The sequence below is a fragment of the Barbatula barbatula genome (genome assembly GCF_947034865.1).
Source record: "Barbatula barbatula genome assembly, chromosome: 1".
NCBI classification, from domain to species: domain Eukaryota; kingdom Metazoa; phylum Chordata; class Actinopteri; order Cypriniformes; family Nemacheilidae; genus Barbatula; species Barbatula barbatula.
The window spans coordinates 26,011,233-26,033,885 of NC_136766.1; the positions used below are offsets into that span (position 1 = coordinate 26,011,233).

Below are 22,653 nucleotides of genomic sequence, written 5' to 3' on the forward strand. Positions count from 1 at the left end.
TTTTTCCAGCTTGACACCCATCACAAAAAGTAACCTACTCCAAGAGGAAAGATAACTATCCTCGGTCGAGACCAACTAGTACATTTGGCGAGTCCAATGACCAAGTTCGAGAAAAGTGCAGATACCAACGAGTACAAGATAAGTCCAAGACAGAAAAACGTCTCGAGGCTGGACTCAAGAACTACAGCACTGTTGTCAATAGCCTTGACTGTCAGTGCCAGTGGTTTAAACCATTTTTGCTATACAGCTCATCTTGAAGGACATCTTGAAGGACCTTCAGTCTGGTCCGGAGCACCGATCATGAGCATGATGCCCCGCTGATGTTGTCCCTTGCAAGTATAATGAAGGAAGGATCAGCGTAAAAGAGATTTGGCTTCTACATATGCTCGTCCTCATGCACATCATCCTTGCTGCCAGACACGTGATCCAGTTCAAGTGACGTCCACTGCAGCACAGGTCCCAAGTGGAGCTTCCCTTTCTCAAGGCTTGACATCAGAAATCAGCCAATGTCTCTTTCCACACATCTTAGAGTGAGGAAAATGAAGGTAAAGTAAAAATAAGTTCATTTATTTCTCTCTAAAATGCACTTCCTGAATCATAGAAAATAAAATAATTATCTCGAGCTAAGATGCCAAGTGAGCACCAGACCCAAAAATCCACTCCCACGTAACATAAATCAATTATGCAAACTAAATAAAAGCAAAGCTCAAATATGAGCTAACACAGAACTGGAAAAAATATAACATTAATGCCCATTGAAAACTCCCGCAGGAAAAGAAAACACTCCGATCCTCTTAAGACAGGTAGAATTTGCAAATGAAGCAAAGCAAAAAGAGTGTCACTGTAAATCAATATTATTTCCAAAATCAGTTTGTCATCCCTCCTCATTGTCTACCTTTTATTTTAAAGCCATGACAGATGCCCTTGTTGGCGGTGCGGGTGGTACAATGCGGGCGACAGGAGCTGAAGACGGCGGCCGAGGGAGAGTGGCTTATGAATAATTAAAAAAGATCTCTCTGACCTCGGCCCGCTTTTGTTTTCCTTTCAGATATGAATTTGGCAGAAAGACGCTCAGTGACAGGTAGTTTATATTCCCACCGGATGAGATCTCGGATAAACGACAGTTACCCACATGGAGAGAGAGAGAGAGAGAGAGAGAGAGAGAGAGACAGAGATGGCAGAAAAGGAAGAGGAGATAATAAGTGAACTGTGGTTGGAAGATTGAGAGACACCGAGCGTGTTTGTGAAAGCCGAGACCGAACGGCAAGTGCTTTAACTGTGAAAGATTAAGCACTACCTAAATTACTTTTGTAATTAAAAAAGAATGCTTGCACGCTCTATCTTGTTGCAGAAATAATGCGAGCTTGCGGGTATGGCAGAGCTGGCACAGCGATTTGAATCAGAGAGGGAAAAGGTAGAAAAAGAGATTTGGAGGAAGAGCTTGATAATGAGGAAAAGAGCTGGGGGAGGCTGTCACCTGCACCTAACACTGTTCGACCCTCTGCGCTTCACTTTGTTTCTTAGAAACACCTGCACTAATGCACTTATATTGTCCTCATCCATTATTCTACTTCTCCTCCCTTCTTCCTCCATCACTTCATCACTGCCTCATCCCCTTCGCTGATCAGCCACCTCCGTGGCATCCTCATCCCTCATCTGACCAGCCGCCGCTTGTTTAATTCTCTTCCCTTGCTCATTCTCCATTTTTCCCTGTCTTTTTCTCACTCCAATCTGAATGTCCAGGCTTGTATCTAAGGGTGTATTTGTGGTCCTGCAAGTGTTCGTTTTTCCTTGTCTCTCGAGCCTTTTTCTCTCTCTCGCGTAGGGTATGTCCTTGCTATACAGGCTGACACAGCATTAGGCACATTTACTTTCCATTAATTAACGCTTTTTTTTCTCCCAGGCTTGAACATCTCCAGCTTTCCTGTTGAAACTTGGTAAATTTGATGTTTTCCGGCGCTACAGACGTTCTACTGGGCTGCCTAGCCTTGACCTGAAGCAGCTTGTTGCCACTGCGGTCACATGGCGCTGTGTGTTACTACGACAACGCTGTCTCCGGCAATTAGAGTCACATGCGGCATTAGCAGACATCTCCCAGCCTGCGTTGTGACAGGCTCTATAAATAACACGCCTCTTTCTTTGTCTCTCTCTCTTCTCCTTGGGATGGTGAGACCTCTTTATATTGAAGGGTGTGCTGAGGCCACTCATTTTTTAAAACAATCAGCGTTTAAATATTCAGTGCCCGCTGTCATCGCATGGCACGATGCGAGAGCCTACCTGAGCAGCCCCAGGGGAGAGCAGCACTTCCAGCGGACTAAGCTACTCCGGGACAGAGCAAGAAATGCACATATCACACCAGATAAAAAATCCAAGAGAAGCCAAGAGAAGCACAGACAAAGTTTGTTTATAATAAAGAGACTTTTGTATTATTCATTTTTATTTGTTTTGGAATCACTGGCATAACCCTCCCCACTCTCCAAGAACTCGCAAAATCACACTGGACCCCTCAAACCCCACACACTTTCTCTTTGAACTGCTGCCGTCTGGTTGGCGCTACAGAGCACAAAAACAGCCAGACATAGGAAAAGTTGCTTCCCTCAGGCCATCTACCTCATGAACAGTTAAATGTTCTACTGTGCAATAAAAAAATGTGCAACACACAAAATACTTATATTTATACATATGTTATTGACATGTTATAGACCTGTAGAGTTGTGTGATCAGCGTCATGCTCCAGGAAGGGTTGGAGCGCAATCTCTCCCCTTCTACCCTTAAGGTGTATTTTGTCGCCATTGCCGCACATCACGTACTGGTCACAGGTAAGTATCGGTCGGCACGACCTGATCATCATATTCCTGAGGGGTGCGTGGAGGCCCGTTGAGCCCGGGTGGAGGCCGCTCTATCTCATCTATGATAAAGACGGCTCTCCTGGTGGCACTCGAGGATAGGGGGTCTACATGCACTCTCTCTGTCCAATGAGTGCCTAGAGTTGGGGCCGGGTGACTCCCACGTGGACCTGAGACTCCGGCCTGGCTACGCGCCCAAAGTTCCTACCTTTGGGACAAGGTGGTGAACTTGCAGGCCCTCCCCCTTGGGGAAGAAGACCTAACCCCGTCCATGTTGTGTTCAGTACGCACCTTGCGCCTCTACAGCCGTAACCAAGACGTTTGTTTCCTGAGCCTTGTCACTTTTTTAACCAGTATGTGCACTGGAAGCTTCTGTCACTAAGACAAATTCCTTGTGTGTCTAAGCACACTTGACAATAAAGCTGAATTTGTTTTAAAATTGTGGTTTAGTTTTGTTATTTTACATTTATTTTAATTTTACAGACAAATGTGCAGCATATTACAGAGGAATAATAAAAGGGCAGTTTTTCTAATTTGTCTCAACTAATTTTGTAAAAATAAATTGTGAATGAATCGTATTGTGAGATCAGTATTGTGAATTGCATTGCATGGTGAGTTGAGTGAATTGTTACATCTCTACTAGTGAAGGCAAGCTTCGCTCCTACAAAATCCAACATAGCTCATGGGACCCCAGAGGAGTAGCAGGTAAACCCTCCCCAGGTGCAGTGAGCCCCAAAATAATAAATGGCACCTTCACCATGAGGAGACGTGCCCAGCAGGCGGCAGGAATGAATGATGGGTCTACAGATCAGTACAGTAGTTTCTGCACTGGAAGCGGATGAACGAAGTCAAATAAATATCACATGGTAATGTGGCATAACAGACTCCTAATGTAGTCAATGTGATGGGCAGAGGGAGAGAAAGGATGTAGCAGAAAGAGAGAGAGAATGAAGCAGAGAGAGAGAGAAGAGTTGCGTAAACACGGTTCAGCTCTAATGCTGCTCATTGGGTGGAAATGAGGCATCTATATTTTCTCCTGTCTTTCACTTCTCCTCTCTTCTATCTCAACCACTATCCCAAAGTTTTCAAATCTAGCCCATTCTTTTTTGTTTACAAGCAAACCAGTTTCACAACACATTACACTGCTGCATTATACTCTAGCATAATTCAAGTGCCTCCATCAATAAATGCGTCTACAAAAACATACAGCTCATGAATAACGCACGAGAAGCAACAGCCCTGAAGTTGGTTGCTCTGTTTTCTATACAACAGAAAAACACAGTGGTACGTGAAAATATATGCGTGGAGATGGCCCACCAGTGGCAAACACAGCTTTTTCAGACTGCAGGTGACTGTTTTATTCAGCCTTGCATCATCATGGCAGTCACTTCGCCTCACAGAAAACGTCTTGGGCATTATTCAGTGGCAGGGTTCTTTATCACTGTCTTATGTCTAATTTACATTCTCCATCTCCTTCGCTTTTTTCCCTCAACGCTCAATATTCTTCTTTTTGTTTATCTTTCGGATCACATTCCGTCACAGAGAACTTCGCAACGTTTATCAGCTTCTAAAATATTTACGAGATGTTAGCGAGAAACACAGACCTGCTGGTTCATAAATGATGCTGAGAATGAGCTGTATGGAGGAGTGCATTGGTGCATGTGAAATGCATGCATTAAACGGCAAGAAGTGTTTATTCCTTACATAAGTGATGTGAGTGACTCAAATGAAATCAAAGATGCTCTACTAAAGATGTTCTAGTAAAATATTACTGAGTATGCTGGTGTGTCTCACTAGAAAATGTTCCATCATCCTAGTTTATCTTCCTTTCACAAGAAGCCATTTTTAGACCAAGGATCCCTTAGAAAGCTCCGGACAGAGAGATGGAGCCATGTTGCATAATTTAAAAAGACTTTCATGTTAAACCTGGCAAACAACATGTCACGTAATACATTAATGTAATATTATTATACTTACAGTATAAAGCCAAAATAATTATTGACGTATTGATGGTATCAGCGTCAACAACATAAACAAATGTTATTGGGGCCTAAACTTAACTTCTGGTGGACCTCCACAAAAAATCAATAACCGCTGAGTTGTTTTAATTTAATTTATTACAAAGATATTCTACAATAACATATGAATATAAATTCATATTAATATAAATTTAATTAACAAAAACGGTAATATTATATGGGCCACTAGCCAGACAGGAACTTAACTTTGAATATATTTATTTACTATATTTATTTATTTATGTTACATTTACTGCAATTAAAACTCAAATTCCCATGTGGTAGGGGAAAATAAACATTAAATAAATCTTAGCTTCTTAACTGTAGCCCTATTTGAAATAAACTTAAAATAGTTTTTTAGAGACATAATTTGCAATAACCTTCCTTTGTGTTCAGCAGAACATTTATACAGGTTTGGAACAACCTTAGGGTGAGTAAATGATGACAGAAACATTTGATCTGAAATCATATGTATAAATTAATGAACATATTAATTTATTTCATTACAAAATAAGCATTTTGTTAAAAAAAATTAATGGATGACTTGAACCGAATAATACAGACCAACAAGCCATTTAGAGTTGAGAACACTTCTGAGGGAACTCATCCAGGGTGACCTCAAGAAGCTGTTTGATAAAATGTCAAAAGCACATATTTCCTAAATCTAAGTAAATGCTGGATATTTTGAAGATTCTAAAATATAGCATTGTTTTACTTTTCTCACAACATAAAGCCTATTGTTTTTTTTTCGTACTTTTAGATAAAGTCTTTTAAGTTAAGTGACCTTAAACCTTGTTTGCAGTAAACCGTGCATATCATCTGGTCTTTCAAACTGTTATTTTAGGAATAGTAACCAAATATATAGGAAGAATGTAAGCAATTGTCAGTTCTGCGACATCCTTGATAAGGAAAAATTACAGTGGTATTCAAAGGTGCCCCAGAACTGTTTGCTTCCCTAAATTCTTCAAATGATCTAATATAGTTTTCCAACAGAACAAAAAATATACTATTAACTTTCTAATATGATAGTGAATGATGTACCAGAAATGTATTTCTCTGTGTTCATCAGAACAATGACATTTATACAGTTTTGGAAAAACTTGAGGGTGAGTAAACGGTGACAGAATGAAAATTTCTTTTTGTGAATAGGTACCTATTAAAACACATATATGGCTAGTAAAATATATTTATGTCTGGTATATTTATTCACGTCCCATTGGCAAAAGACAAAAACTTAATTTTGGCATAATGTGCTGGTTATTTTTAAGTGGCCCTATGTTGCTTGTGTCATGAAATAACAATTCAATGTACAAACTGACCTCATCAACGAGTGTGTGTATGCTAGCTTGACACCCTCTGTCTCTCTGGTACACACAGAGAATTGTGCAATCCAATTACAGCCACACTGGCTTTCACAGGCCTTGGCCCAGTAAGAGGTTTTTAGTGTGTGTGTATGTGTGTGTTTTCTATGTATCTCTGCATTAGACTCTTTAAGGTCAGTTTGTTTGGCTGTGTGTGTTAGCCAGACATCAGGCAGACGGTGACCCCTCAAACCCTTATGCTCATTATGGAGTCCAGACTCAATCTCTACTTAGCCGCTATCGCCTGGCACTAACCGTTCCTGAGCATTGGCCCACTGCCTCACCACCAGGGAAGATATTTTTATCTGCCTTGCCTGCTCTCCTGCCCTTTCTTTCTCTCTCTGCACCACTCAACCCCATTCCACCTCCCTCACGACCACTAACCTCTCCAGCTGCACGTCAGTCCAATTTAGGTCATCATGCCCCGACTACAGCCCCTGTAGTCGTTGTATGGCTATATTAGCGTGCGAGTGCAGATTGGCGGGCAACTCGCACGGGTTGGAAATAATAATGGCAGCTCCTCCTGAGACCAAAGACTTCCACATGAGTGTGTGACAGAAGGGCTAGAGAGACCTGAGCCAGAGTGACAGAGCGTCTGGCAGCCATGTTGGAGGCTGAAGCTCTCGGGCGAGATGACAGATAAAAGGTTGAAATGCTATTAACAACCTGAGATGGAGGCTGTGTTTGCTCAGCTCGACCCAATCTGAGAAGGAGGAACAAGAAGCGGCCATCAACATGGCTTTTCTATTACTAACCATGTAGAGGGGAAAGCATTAAGTGTCAGTGACCTACGGTGATTTGCTTCAGAAACTACAAGACAGAGGCATGTTGTGTGTGAGCGGTTAGATGAAATAAAATCCAGAAAAGCATGAAAGAGCTGGCGGAGACAGATCGAGAGAGGACGTGCTGATGGGGGGGACAGCGGGAGATCTTGTCAGAGCAGTAATACAGCTTTATTCACGTTACACAGTCAAGGCAAGACTTTCAGGCTCTTTCCGTACGCTGGGGCATCACTTATGTGAACGTTGCATTACTGTGTGTGTCTAGTCCAAAAGTGAAAGTCATGTCTGGGCTGTCTGTGGCTTTCTTTTAAAGCAAGCTAGTGGGTCCCTTGTGGGCATCCTTAACGCTCATGTTAATGTCAACGTCTTGTTCTGTGGGGCAGGACGTGGCCGGCAGGAGTCTGTAGATGCTTATATTTCTCACCCGGCAAAACTTTAACAAAATGCTGTCCCACATGAGAGCAACTGGTTCAAGACCGTTTAGTTCTTGTAGCACCTTGGGAATGGTTGTTCCCTGCATGACCTGTCTACTTCAACAACTATCCTCCTTGTTTTATTTTTATATTCTTTCTCTCTCTTACTATTTTAACCTCTACTGTCGTAAAATCCCACCATGTTCTGACAAAAGACATAAAACTGGAACACATGTCTCCGATTCCAACTTCTCTGTTCTCTTTGATGTGAACAGAACCAGTTTTGTGGGTTTGGAAGCTTTGTCCTGTGCAGCATTACCCCGGGATAGTGATCGGTAGCACTTTATTTTACAGTCCTGTTTCCCATGTACATACTGTGTACTTATTACAGTAAATATAATAACTGGGCTATAACTAGGTACTAGCCCTGAACCTACCCCTAAACCTAAACTTATAGCATGTATACCTTACACTACCCAGTCTTTTCTTAGGTAAGTACACTATAGTTACACGTAATGTAAAATAAAGTGCAACCCAGTGATCCAAGAGTGCCCGCTGTAGACTTCAGGATCCAGGTTTGTGAAAAGCTGTCTGGGTGTGCGGTCAGAGCCACTTCTATTCAATACAAAAGGGAAGTGAACCACATAAGAAACCTCTTCCTCTTCCTCATGGACATGTTGAGTCAATTTTATAATTCAATAATATTGTTTGTGATGCATCATAATGCACTTAAAAGCTATGTTTGAGTTTTGCTACAAGCTGTTACTGGTCATTGTTTATCACGTTGTAAGAAAAAGCTGATGTTCTGAACAAAGTATGAGGAATGACGGATGGAGATACGCTTTTTATGCGTTACATGTGTTCCCTATGCTGTTTTTCAATTGCTTTCAAAAAGTGGTGGGGACATGCCCCATCTGCAAATGACATCTATGAGTTAAATACTTCACAGAAAATAGAAGGCAAGACGCAAAATGAAAAGCAGACTGCATTATGCAAGCAAATATAAATAAAAGGTACAAAGGGAATGTAACAAAGTAAGGTTATGAGAGAAGCGAAACAGAAGATGAGCTGCGGGGACTCTGACCAGCCTGAAATGACTGAAAATGAGAGGGCAGACAGAGAGATTGAGGTGCTGGATAAAGTGATGAATAAAGAAAGGGAAAGTGGGAGGAACTGGTGCAGGAGATAGATGAGCCGAGGTCAGATATTCAGAGAGGGAGGACGGAGAGGTAGCTTGAGAGAAAAGACAAACAAGAAGAATGGGCAGGGAGACAGGAAAGAGCCGAGGCAGGAGAAAAGACTGATGGGGGGTTGAGGTTGAGATCCAACAGAAGTCACAAAATCATTCATCAAGCTCCAAAACTCTCACCTTTGCAATCTATGTGGAGAACACCACGCAGACGGATTGGCCAACACGCCAAACGTGTTTAACCACGAGCCAAACGTTTTATTTACTCAACTTAACATCCCAAACAATTCCACCAGTGTCACTCTCTGTCATCCAATTTCAGATCTGTTCAACAGTGCAGACAGAGCCATCTGTGCTTTTCCAAAACTTTGTCACTCTTTGCTGTTTGAGTCTAGGCTGTTTCTTGTAGCCAAGATGGCGTCAGTGACTCTTGCCAAACTTCTAACTCAGTGGCTTCTGAATGAGGGGTAATTACTTGTCTTTGACTTTGCCCAGGCCTTGTTGAAGCATCAAGGCTTGAACAGAATTTGCAAAAGCCAGGAGACTCTTCTGTGTTTTGCTGCATAAGTAACATTTTGAGGGTCAGAGGCAGGCAATTGAGTAATTACATTCTATCAGTATTTTTCATGGGCAAAAGCAGCAACACGCTGGCCTTCACTTCGCAAAGGCCCATCTCTAACACCTGTACCATGTTTTCCATGTCCTCAAAGTGACTGTAGATTTCTGTTAAAAAGAAAGGTTTGACAAAGATTTTGACTATTCAAATTTAACACCGTAAAGTGCCCGTATTTTTTGTATTATGCATGGATCGTTGCCAAGTGGAAAGGGGGCTCTGAGTAACTTTGAATAAACTGCTGTTGATGCTTGATAGTTACTAAAAAATTCTGTCATAATTGACTGTCATCGTTTACTCACACTCTTGTCGTTTTCATATTTTGAAGAATGTTGTTAACTGGCCCCCATTCACGTGCATTGGTTTTGTTTCCATATAATAGAAGTGAATATTCGGTGCTATTCGGTTACCATTCGGTGCTATTCGGTTACTTCCAAAAACTTTATTCAAAAAAATAAATATTTTTTATGTTCTGTTGAAGAAAGAAAGTCACAATGGTTTAAAATGACAAGAAAGTGAGTAAATGATGACAGAATTAAAATGTTTGTGTTGTAGATATAAATAAAGCCCCATCCCATGTTTTAAAGAACCCCTGTGGTAAAAAAATATTTTGTGGGGGCTGTCAAACGATTAATCGTGATTAATTACATCCAGAAAAAAGTTTCTGTTTACATAATATATGCCTGTGTACTGTGCATTTTTATTTTGTATTCATAAAAACATACACATACATGTGTACACTCAATAAAAATATAAAATATAAAAGTTCATACATATTTAGATATGATTAAAATTATTGGTAAATATGAATGAATACATGTACATATATCATAAATATTTATACATGTATGCGTATGTGTTAATATATATATATATATATATATATATATATATATATATATATGACAGTTGTGTATACAGTATATACACTATACACACTATACTATATATTGCTCTCATGGTTCTGTCCCACCTTGTCTTGCTTTCATTGACCTAGTGGCAGAACCATGACAGAACCTCATGTTTTATGTGAAGAGAGGCAATTATGGCCCTTATGGCCTTACATACACTCTGTGACCCAGTGTGCGTCTTCCTTCCCCAAGCGAACATCGGCAACATAAAAATGCCTTGTTTTCCAACAGCCCAAAAGGGCTCATGTGACACCCCTTCATCTCTCTCCACTGGCTGCCGGTTTAAGCCCGTATAAGATTCAATTCACTGATGTTTGCCTACAGGACTATCACTGGATCTGCACCGTCTTAGAAGTAGCCTAAAATTTCAGTTTTTGGTTGTACGCTCTTTTCATAAATCAGGCCCACTTTTCGCGTCTATTCTTGTTATACCAAATTTCGCTAAAAGTTTATCAATCACTATGTGATGACATGTGATGCTTCGACTCCAAAGTGACAGTGTTGCACTCTAAATATTGCTCTTATTTCCACGAACTCTTAGCATATATTATCGACACTATAGCTTGTTTTTAATGCGTGTACATAGGCCATACCTTTATTGATCAGTGCCAAGTGCCCCGTTTTAAGTTGCTGCTACACAATAGTGTATACAATAGTGCGCTGTTCGCTGTTCCATGCATTTGAATATTTAACAGATACGCATCCACGGAAGACGATTTACCTCTTAACAATCACTTGTGATTGGTTGAATGTTAGTTCACTCAAATCTATTTGACAAAATTTTCAAACTTTCCTTATGTAACATAAACTGCACTAGCAGACTCCATACAATATGCACTGCAGTATTTAAGGACCACCCCTTAACCATTTGTTTTGAATCCTCTTGGGAGGTTTAAGCCAAAAGTACTAAAATCCTTCTACTCTACAATATAAACCTCAGTAACAAAGCAACAAAGAAACATGTTTAATCTGCTGATGTGCAGAAAAAGAGCCGTAAAGAAGGTAATGATAGCAACACTTATGGTGAACAACTGATGAATGTTTAGAGAATAAAAAGCATAGCTTAATGTCGAAAGACACATAAAACTGCATTACACACACTGACTGCAATTTCAGTGAAAATACAATTTCCATTAAAAGGAAAATAGCTCCCCCTCTGAATGAGAATAATATATGACCTATGGTTTGTTCTCATTATGCTAATGTAATATCTGGATATCTACCATTAGCTTTCTAAATGAGTCTTATCTACATTGTATGTTTGGAATATTTATCTATAATGTCTAGAAGTATTTTTCAATGTGTACCACAAACTCATAATGATTGTGTAGGAAGTTTAATGTAGAATATGTAGACTATTACCTGTAGATTGACCGTGCTACTGAGTTTGGCTCTAGGGAGAGACAGTATGATACTTCCCCAGCCACTTCTCAACCTGTTCCAGGGTCAGCAGTCTGTCCAGTCGGGTTAAACTCTCCACGTGTAAGGAAAAAAGCAGTAACACACTGCTCTTCCCTTCCCAAAGGCCCATCTCTAAAACCGGCACCATGTTTTTTCATGTCCTGTTAAAAAGAAAGGTTGGCAAAGGTTTTGACCATTCAAATTTACCACAGTAAAGTGCTTCAAACCACTTGCCTTACAAGGCACCTGCTATACCTTTGTAATGGGTTGGAAAACACAGCCTTTATATAATATGAGCGCTGCCAAACGATTAATCGTAAAGTTTGTGTTTACATAATTCTTTGTAAGTCGCTTTTATCAGCAATAAGCGATATGTCATAAAAGAGCAATAGTACGATAGGTGCTAATACAAAGTTGCTAGTTTCAACAAAAGCTAGACCACTACCTGTTGAGAGAAGAGAGAGTTAGTGTGCTTTTCATTTGTCAGTCAAGTCTTCACAGAATAGATGGGTTTTAAGTAGTTTTTTGAAGGTTGTGAGAGATGTGGTTGACCAGACTGCGTTAGGAAGAATGTTCCACCAGGAAGGAGTTGTGAAGGAGAATGAGCGGGAAAGGTATTTAATGCCCTTATGAGAAGGCATTACAAGGCGCCGCCTGTTGCTGAACGCAGGGTTCTTGATGGGGTGTAGGATTGTAGTAGGGTGTAAAAGAATGCCGGTGCAGATCCAATGATAGCTCTGTAGGCAAGCATCACTTACTTGAATCTGATACGGGCTTAAATGGGTAGCCAGTGGAGAGAGATAAAAAGGGGTGTCACATGAGCCTTTTTGGGCTGTTGGAAGACGAGGCGTGCTGCTGCGTTTTGAACTGGCTGGAGTGGTTTGATAGCCTTTGCAGAAAGACCAGCAAGGAGAGCATTGCAGTAGTCCAACCTTGAGATTACCAGGGCCTGGACAAGGAGGTCTAACCTTTCGAATGTTGAATAAGGCATATCGACAGGATCAAGTTGTCTTTGCAATGTGATCATTGAAAGACAGCTGCTCATCAAAATGACTCCGAGGTTCCTGGCTGATTCGGAGGGAGTGATTGTGGAGCCAAGTTGGATGTTGAGATCGTGTTGCACCGTGGGGTGTGCCGAAAACACGAGTAGTTCTGTCTTGGCCAGGTTCAGCTGGAGGTGATGCTCTTTCATCCAACCTGAGATGTATTGTACCATGTATACTTGCATGCCTTTGGTATGTCATAGAATAAAGCAAAGAAGCTGTGGAAATAGATGAATTATAGATTCTAAAATGGTCTGGACACATTGGCTGGTAGCCCTTAGAAAAGATGATATTTTAAGCTAATTTGTTTCTTTAATTAGTAACCCACACTGAATATGGACCAGAGAAAGCAAAGAATAGTGTTGTCTGAGGAGCTCAGAACGAAAATAAAAGTCAATCATGGTAAAGGTAAAGGCTACAAGACCATGTCCAAGCAACTTGAAGTTCCTGTGACAACAGGAACAATATTATTAATGAAAAACATAAAAAAGCCAGAATGGAATTTGCAAACATTCATATTGACAAGCCACAATCCTTCTGGGAGATTGTATTTTGGATAAAAAGTCACATCAGCTCTATGTTCACAGACGAAAAAATCAAGCTTTTAAAGAAGTGAACACCATACGGCTCGGTTATGTTTTAGGGGTTCTTTGCTGTATATGGCACGGGGTGCCTTGAATCTGTGTAGGGCACAATTAAATCTCAAGACTATCAATGCATTCTGGAGCCAAACATCCCAGTCGAAGGTCATGGGTCCTCCAACAGGATAATGACCCAAAACACACATTCTGAAGTGGCTTTCTATGAGTCCTGATCTGAATCCTATTGAACATTTATGGAAAGAGCTGAACTTGCAGTCTGGAGAAGGCACCCATAAAACCTGAGACTGCTGGAGCAGTTTGCACAGGACGAGTGGGCCAAACTACCAGTTAACAGTTGCAAAAGTCTCATTGAGAGCTACAGAAAACGCAGTGATTTGCCTCTAAAGGTTGTGCAACAATAATATTTTTGTCCATTTTCATTTGTTGAATCATTTACAATATTATGTTGAATAAAAAAGCAAAGTCTGTTTGAATACTCGATTCTGGTGTGCATTAAATCTGTTGAATGCATAGGTAGATACAGTCAGTTTGATCAATGTTTGAAATTATCTGATGCTGTCAAACGATTAATCACTCGCAAATTATCAATCGCCCTACTTTTATATGAACTCTGATGGATTTATATGGTAAACAAACAAAAAAATTACCCGATCTGAGCATCATAGAAACTTTGCTGTTTTTTGTACCCAGGAAGTTGCGCAAGTCTTGGTTTTCTATGTCAAAATCCTCTATTCCAAAAAGAAAGTTTTCTAAAAGAAAACAGGAAAAACGTTAAAACATACATGAAGACATTGAATAGATGAGGAAGATAGGACAGTATGACCAGCAAGAGCACAGACATGCACAAACATGCATTTCAACAGAAATCTGTCCTGACAGAAATCTTGCTGCATCTTATGAGGTCGCCTTACACTGTCATACAGCCAGACTCCTGGATGGATCTGACATTGAGGCCTTGGTGAGTTCAATCATAAAGAGGATTATCAAAGACACTATGCCAGAAAAAGGAAGAAAGATAAAAGAAAGAAAAGGCAAAAGGAGGGGTGCACGGGAGGCAAAAGAATAGAGCGTATTATTACAGCCCATTACACCCATTAAATTCACTGACAAAGATGAGATTCGATAAAGAGACTATTAGCGGTATTACAGTCACATGTTCTTTTCCACTGTGTTTTCACCTCATTGGATTAGTCAAGGGAAAGATAAAGAATGAGAAAGAGTGAAGGTGGGAAAAGCAATATCAACCTAAATCAAATACTAAGGATGATTGCAAGACAATATGGGGTTAAGCCAGGTCTTGTTATTGTATCTCACTGCACCAAATTTACTGCAGGGAGAAAAACGCAAGACCCAAATGACACTTGCAACTGAATGATGTTTATGACAATGGGATTCCTGATATTCATTTCGTCTGCCATGAGAAAATAAATAACCAATAAAACCGGCAAACCTCCTGTACACAATGGTTAAGTGTCTATATCAAACAGTGCCAAGAAACAGGCAAAAAGCTAAAAGACTGCATTTGTAACATATGGTGGTTTCTAGACTGTATTGATTATCAAAAATGTTTACAAATGTCATCATCCAGCAGACAAATTAAATCGGACCCCTTCCGATTTACAGTCTTTAGTTTGATCAGATTTATAAAAGACAGATACAGCTTTACTATTATTTCCGATGTGCGGGGGGGGGGGGCTAAAGAACGTGCACATGTGTTGATGTTACGTTTAATGTTACTTTCTGAAACCTATACAAACCTTGGGGGAGTGTGTCGTGCACAGACATTATATGCAATACTGTATGTAAAACTCGTTTTTTGACAAGCTGACCATGTCAAGCACGTTTAACATTGTAATGTAGTCAAAAGGCATGAAACACCCGTTGCACATCCCCTATAATACATTTTTGTGAAACTCACAGAGAAACATGAAGGATGACCAATAGTAATGATTTATATAAAAAAAAACAAGATATCAAAAATGGAGCAGCAAAGTTTCATTCCAAAGGTCACAAAATGTAAATTCTTGGGGTGGAGTGTTTAGATGATTGATTGCGTGCTTTGAAATACGCTGTTGAAGAAGTTCAATGGTAACAGATTATAACATATTCATTGGCTGAGAATAGTATAGGCCTAGTAAACATGCTGAAGACAACTTAAAAACCAAAGTTCTGAACTAACAAAATAATTGTGTTTATTAACCTGATTAAAATCTTGAGCGAAATAATCATGATTATCATTTTACCCATGGTCGTGCAGCCCTGGCATCTAGGTCAAATGTTCGGGGGCCACTAAAGTTGTTTTTGCATAACCTGACACAAGTGGGTTGTTTCGCCCATGTATATTATATCCTAATTATTAGCGAGAGCATTTGGTGTTAGTTTTGTCCATTCCCCTCAGTCACCTCAGGGCCCCAGTTTGCTTTGGTTTAAAGAGGAATGTACCACCCAAGACGTCATTTTCATAATCACCTTTAAACACTCCTGATATTCAGCAAAACCATTGCTTCAGCACTACACATTCTTCTCCTAAGGAAGTTCGCAATTGAAAACATATTGCTTTTGACATAATTAGGAACACAATTAACAAACCTGAAAAAAAATGAACAAAGCAAAGAGACAGAAACTTGGAACGAATTCCTCCATAAGAAAAACGTCTCATTTTATAAACCCAAGACGAGTTCCTGGGCTGTCATTTATTATGAGAAACACCTGATCCTGCGTCGGGAAAGCAAACCTCTGCTTTCGGCCTGGTGCCAAGCTTTGCAAGCGCCTCGATGGTATGCTATGTTCTCTTTGAGCTTGCGAGCGCATGCCAAGAGCAAGAACAGTCGGATTTCAATAATTATACAGGGGGATGAAATTTGATCAGTGTAAAGTTCAAAACACATGGCATGCTATCTGTCAGTTATTATGGGGTGGCAAAGCTCTTGGAACGGCGTGCATTAAAAGGGGAATTCTGCCATGCGAGTTTGTGAAATGCCACACAAGGATTCTTGTCACTGCGGTCTTGGCCGGCAATCAAAAGAAAGAAAACATCCTGGGAGATTCTGTGACTGAAAGAGAGAAATAGAATGACCCAACAAGCATACACAAGAGAAGGACACTCATTCCTCCTTCATTAATTACAGAGCATAAAAACAATGCGGCTATTGTGTAGTTCTGCATCTCAAATCCTCTCTCAAGCCCGTTTTCAGTAATAACTGAGCCACAAACAATAAAAGCCAAAACGCTCAGAATTAAACCACTTTCATCTTCTCTCATTCAATCCTTTGGTGTTCCAAACAGAGCTGCTGTTGGTGGCTGGGGGGTTGAAATGTGTGTTCCTGTTTTGGGGTTTGTTTCTTATTTTTGGTGTGACCCCCGGAATGGGCCACAATTTCTCTCTATTCTCTTTTGACTGTTCCTTCAAAAGTTTCTCACCCTCTGTCATTCCGCTGTGTTTTTTTATCTGTTACCTTTCTTTATTTTTCCGGCTCTCCATTTTCTCCCAGCTTTGAGCCCTCTCCTTCATTGGTGTTGAGGTATAGATTGTATACGTGCACCAATAACAAATGCTGAAGTATTTTCATGTATGCGTCTCGAGTGGAACTAGAACTATACACATGTCTACTATACACATACAGGAAAAAGTTAGAAACCATTTTTATTTTCAGTTTTTATAAATTGCCATTTTTGTTTCGTTCTGGTAACTCTCCCAAACTTCAAATATTGTTTCTATCTGCATTTATTGGCAGAAAATGAAAACTGGAGAAACAGGTCAAAATAACAGATTTCTTTCAGTGAAGAAATCAAGTTCATATTCCCTATATGCAACACAACAATAATATTTGAACATGTATTTATAAAAGTTCGAATTTATTTATGATAACCTCTTTTTATCACAGTCTGTCATGCTGTTAGTCTTTCACATTGCTGTTCTTTTATTCAAATTCAACAGACACTGGACTGGAATGGCCACAATACGATTAAATGCCAATTTGGAATGGTGTCTAGATTTTTTCACGGCTGTATAAACTGCCATCTTTGTTAATGTGTTTGTATATGGCTATATATTAGAAATCTGTTTGGGTTTTTCTCCACTAAGGCAGTGCCACAAGAAATCCTATTTTATCTGAGCTTTCAGTCTGGATTGAATATAATAAGTTAAAAGATATAACAAGACAGCATGTCTTTCTATTGCATTGTGCTCACTGGCTGATGGTGAATCAAACTGTCGGTTTTGGATGAACTATTCTTAAAGATCTTTGTAGAAAGTGACGTCATTCGACGGATCAAATGTAAACATGTCAGAGGTTTACAACGTTTAATACCTTTTTCCTACCGTGCGCATGCAATACTCAAATTCCATTTGAAGATGTACAATACAAGATTATCCCAGAAAGCTGCTTTCAGTTTAACACCATAAAAGTCCACCAACACCCAGTCAGAGAGGCAAAAAAGGCTTCGGACAACGTTAATATCGCACAGGCAACTAAATGAATTACTATAGAACCCTGAAGCGGTGTGACTACTGACTGCCTTTAAATTATAAATCCAAACTATGAATTCAATTTTCATAATCTCATTCACAGGGCCCAATCTATTGTCTGATCTCATTTGTATATTTCATCGGCTGAATTAATGAACTTCCACAGACTCGGGCTCCTTGCTGGAGAAGAATGGAAAAAAATCTGTAATTAAGTCAAAACGTAAAACAAAAGCAATTAATTAGATTGCTTATCAACGAAAATCAATCCAAACTTTATTTCCTGTTGCGTTTGGTATTGGAGAAAAGCTCCCCTCCTACTGCTCCATTCCCATCGCTCTGTGTTTAAAATAGGATCAAAGCACCTGCCAGTATTACTCAGACAAAGAAATCGATGAGTAAAACAAGACTCCAGCATGTTGGTGAGACAATGCGCAAAAAGAGAAAGACAGATCTCTGCTGAAATAGACATACATATCACGAACATGTTTAAAACTCATTTTAAGCACGTCTGTTCTTGAAACTTTACCGTTGAACTGTCTCAGATTTGACTAAACTGCCGGATGCAGCGAATACAACAACGCGGGTATAACTCAATACTAATATGACAAGAAATCCAACCTTTTCTACAGACTGAGAGATTTTAATGTCCGGCGATTAAAATGCGTGTACATGGCTTTGTGGTTATATTTAAGCTCTAAAACATCTGATGCAAGATGCAAGGTCAAATCTGTCCGCAACATTTTTGATCTCGCTGCAGATACCTTGTTGCAAACAAGGCCAGATTTTGTGTCAACAAGACGCTGTTGACAGACCCAGACGCTCATTGTTGAATTATTTAAGATGACACATCACCCCCCATGGGAGGATAAGTTCATCCTGATAGACTAAATCAACGGTGTAGGATGCTTGTGAAGCAGACAATGTGAAATACTGATTTAAGTCTTTTGAGCCGGTGCTTTTTAATGATCCGTTCAGAGCGATTCGCAGAGCGTTCGTAAATCACACGACTAAAGAGAACCTTGTTTGAAAGCAATAAAACGCTCTTTCATCCAGTACATTACAACAAACCAACACGATCGAGTAGACCTCCCAAGGCCAACTCACACAATCATACAGCATACGTATAAATACATACAAAGATATCCCAATAACCATGTACAGCACACCAAACAAAGTGAAATTTCTTATCATCTGAGCCAATTTTCACCTTTAGCATCAATCGTGCAACTGCTTACTGTTCATTTATCAAGCAGCAGCACAATCTGCAGCAGTTAATTCTCCGGCACACAAGAGACTGGAAGCCCAGCAGTGCTTTGACCATTCTGTCTGATCCTGTTTGTCTCAAACATCAGCTCTTTGGTCTTTTAGATATGTGCTGATCCGTATATACCGTATAACACTTACAACCTTGAAATAAAACCGTTCCTACAAAGGTTTTGGAGCGTGTTATTAAATCAGAGGGGGTGTGGTTAAATAGTTACTTGGGCTTGTACAGTTCACTCTCCAACCACCAGGCCACAACTGACCCCAAATCAACAAATCAACATTTACATTAATTTAAGCAAAATTTTCTAAATGCAAATAAAATAAAACATGTTCATATATTTCATCATTGAGGATTACTTAAAAATATTGTCCCTTTCTCGTGAACCGAGTCGTGTGTCTCATCTCGTGGAATAAGTGTCTCGTCACACCCCTAGTGTCTATACATCCAGCCATCAAATGCTAAGTGCCGCTCCTTCCGCTCTCTGCAGGAAAAAAACTTGAAGAATTGGCCTTTTTCACACTTCTGGTCCTTTGTTACTTTCGCATCGTTCGACGCAGGGTAAACGATGTTCCGGTGACAGCAGTATCCAAGTCTAACAAGAGTGTCTGGATTAAATGTCTTTGTATAAATGATGTAAAAAAGCTTAATACCTTATTAAAATTTAAATCTTAATTTAGAAACACCTCGCAGCTAAGAGGGGGCTCTAGTACTGCTGTTTTGGACCCAAGGTTTGTACTTTTTACGGGTCAGCAACCTGAGGCAGGTACTTGCTGATTTTGACTGCATATAATAAATCCAGTGATGATGTTCTCTTTAACAATGTAAAATATTTAATATCAGATGTTTTGGGTGCATTGGATCATTGCCATGCATTATGGATGCGTGTTTTATTATGTCTGCTAGACTGTGTGTAAGTGTGATCTGGGAGTGAATAATTGTTTATGTTTACAGTATATTAAAATAAACGGAAGACCATTATTATCCAGGAACATTAGAATCTTATGTGCCGTATTGGAAGCGACCCATTATAAGTTTGGAGAAGGCAATACAGCTGTTTAACGTAAGCATTTTATTATAAGGTCTAATTTATTAAGATTAGTTACGGTTCATATTTCTTAATATTGGTTAATTTTTAAGTTCTGCATTTATTACGTTTTCACAATTCACGTTTTAACATTTTACATTTGGTACTACGAATGAACAAAGAATCGTATTTGAATAACAATAAAAAAGAAGCCACCTTAGCAGTTAATATTATCTTATTTTCTAACAAATATTAAACTCAAAAGTGTACCAGTATTTGAATGTAATTTTTATAATACAGTGATGCGATCATGTTTGAATAACACGCGAGCTATGGGTGTATAACTCAAAACAATTCAATGAATATTAGCAGTATGAGCGCACAGAACAGAAAAACGCACAGATATTGATTTTTATGTTTAATGTAAATTAAAAAAAATACATAAACGTAAGTAGCATTCTATTACAATGGGATTTAACCTGTATGGGAAGTTGCTTTACCCTGCCGTGAAGTAGTTTCCGACTCTTGTGAAAGAGGCTTATCACAAATATATGTGGTAGGTATGTTTATTATAAAACATAGGGAAAATCACTAAACTGTAAAACTTACTGCCATTCCACATTTTCCCAAGAATGCAGCTTCTCCATGTCATCCTGTTTCTCTACAACAGCCAAGGCCACATGCTGCAGCACAAACTGGGACTGGAGGTCATCCAGAAAGCTTTCCTCCAGTTTAGGGGCTTGTTTGGAGAACAGTGCAGCATGAAGCTGGTTCCATTACATTTACGCACAGATTTCAAAGCTTCACTAAATGCATTCTTATCTTTGGTGTTTCTCAGGAGATTGTGAAATTGCTCTACTGTGGAACCTTTTGCACCGCTACCTAAAGCCAGCAGAGAGTTGGCTAAATGCAGAGGAGAGATTAGGGTGTTGGTCTGGGAAGTGTCTGTGCAGAGCGACCTGTAGAGTTGCAGCCCCAGGGTCCAGGTGGGGTGATGTAAACCGGAGATTTCTGACTGGGTGCAGTAGGCTCCTGTGGAGAAGACGACCAGACGCTTTGTAGTCCAGCCAACAGTCGTAGAGAGAGAAAAGAACCAAGAGTAGTATGCAGCATTGAAGGCCTTAAAGAGGAGAATATTATTACTATTATTACATTCTGCATGAATTAGCATGCTTTTGATCTTGTTTAGAAAGATCTTGTGATCTTGCATGTTGTTCATCCATGCACACTACTGCACTAAAAAGTAATCTTGGATTAAACTGTAATAAAGTAAAATATAAAGATATATCTGAAAAAAGAACACTATTATTGCGAACCCCATTTCATGTTGTCATTTTGGGGAAAACTAAATTCTCAGATCTCTGCCAAAATATCAGTGTTACAATAAACAAGTGATGGTACTTTGGTTTTAGTCATTATTGTCACAAACAAAAAAGCATTCTGATAGCAAGTAAAAATTTACTTTAGAATAAGTCAAAACACATTAAACTGTAGCTGTGGCAACCGACTGTTGAAATGGTAGAAAAATAGTTCAGAATGAAAATGTTAAAGATCTAACATCAATACTAAACTCCTGACACCAAATGCATTCTGCAGACATCCCTGCGCTCCTGACAGTGCAGTGCCAATGATGATCATCCTTCTGGCCTATACGTGACTCATATCAACTTTAAAATCCCCTCAAATCCAAACCACAAACCGAGCCGCGTCCTCCGGAAATTTCGGTTTACATCCGATAGATCACAGAAAAGACAGAATAAACAAATCGCTTAAATAACAGCAGACGTTGGAGGATATTATATACAGTCGGAACAGTAGATTCAGTTTTTTTGCACTTGCTGAGCGCAGCTGTTCCGTCTGTTCAGAGAAGTGAGGGGCAAAAACAAAGTAAAAGTTCCTTGTTGGCTTGTACCGTTAATTAATGAAAGCTTCCTTCTTTCCTCCGGCTTCTTCTGTGGGTTTTCAGCTAAAAGGAACTGACAGGGCAGGTTCAGACGAGGCGGAGAAGGTTCTTTTCACCGTTTCTTCATGTTCCTCTCCAACTGTCTCCTATACACACTCTTTCCATCTGTGCATTTTCCTCTTTCCAGATATCACTCGCTTTCATCAAACCCCTCCCTGTTTATCAAGGTGTGTGTGTGTGTGTGTGTGTTTTATTTGAATTGCAACATCTTATCACTGCAAATCTGCAATTTACAATTGTGTTTTTTAATGGAAAGGCTGCAGTTATCATAACAACCGAAAGGGGGCGCCGGCGGTCTTCTGCGTGACGGTCCTTTGTAACTGCCCGCCATAGCTTGAAACTGGTGGCTTTTAGGCATTTTCACATTTTGAGCTTAATTACAGCTGCGTCATTCTTAAAAAGCCTCCGCGAACGCCTGTTTAAAATTGTTAGAGTAAAGTTCAAGATTAGTCAAGTTTAACTGCAAATTGATCAGCGAGCAGTCAACACAGGCAGACAGAATCAATTGATGCTCGGATAGTCTGAGAGGGTGAAAATGGGGGATCGGGGCTGAAAACAGATTCAGATAATGCCAAACACACTGCAATGCCAAACAGTCTGCTGAAACATGACAGCACATAGACTCTGCCAATTACTCCTCAGCCTCTCTAATCCATATCACACTCTCAGAGATAGTCGTCTCTACTTAACACACTGAGAACACACACGGGCAATCCCAAAGCGCGCACACACACACACACACACATACACAA

General features: G+C 39.9%; 1 protein-coding gene across 1 annotated transcript; it reads right to left on the reverse strand.

Annotated features, from left to right (window-relative positions):
• Nucleotides 1-248: 248 nt before the first annotated feature.
• serpinh2 (serine (or cysteine) peptidase inhibitor, clade H, member 2) lies at nucleotides 249-21,051 on the reverse strand (the record flags this gene model as incomplete). Its single annotated transcript, XM_079469428.1, is given in 11 exon segments — nucleotides 249-308; nucleotides 311-376; nucleotides 380-495; nucleotides 498-524; nucleotides 1,662-1,846; nucleotides 11,549-11,690; nucleotides 13,827-13,928; nucleotides 14,003-14,133; nucleotides 20,548-20,701; nucleotides 20,704-20,953; nucleotides 20,956-21,051. Coding segments are annotated over 11 exon segments (1,329 nt in total).
• Between the last annotated feature and the right edge of the window lie 1,602 nt (nucleotides 21,052-22,653).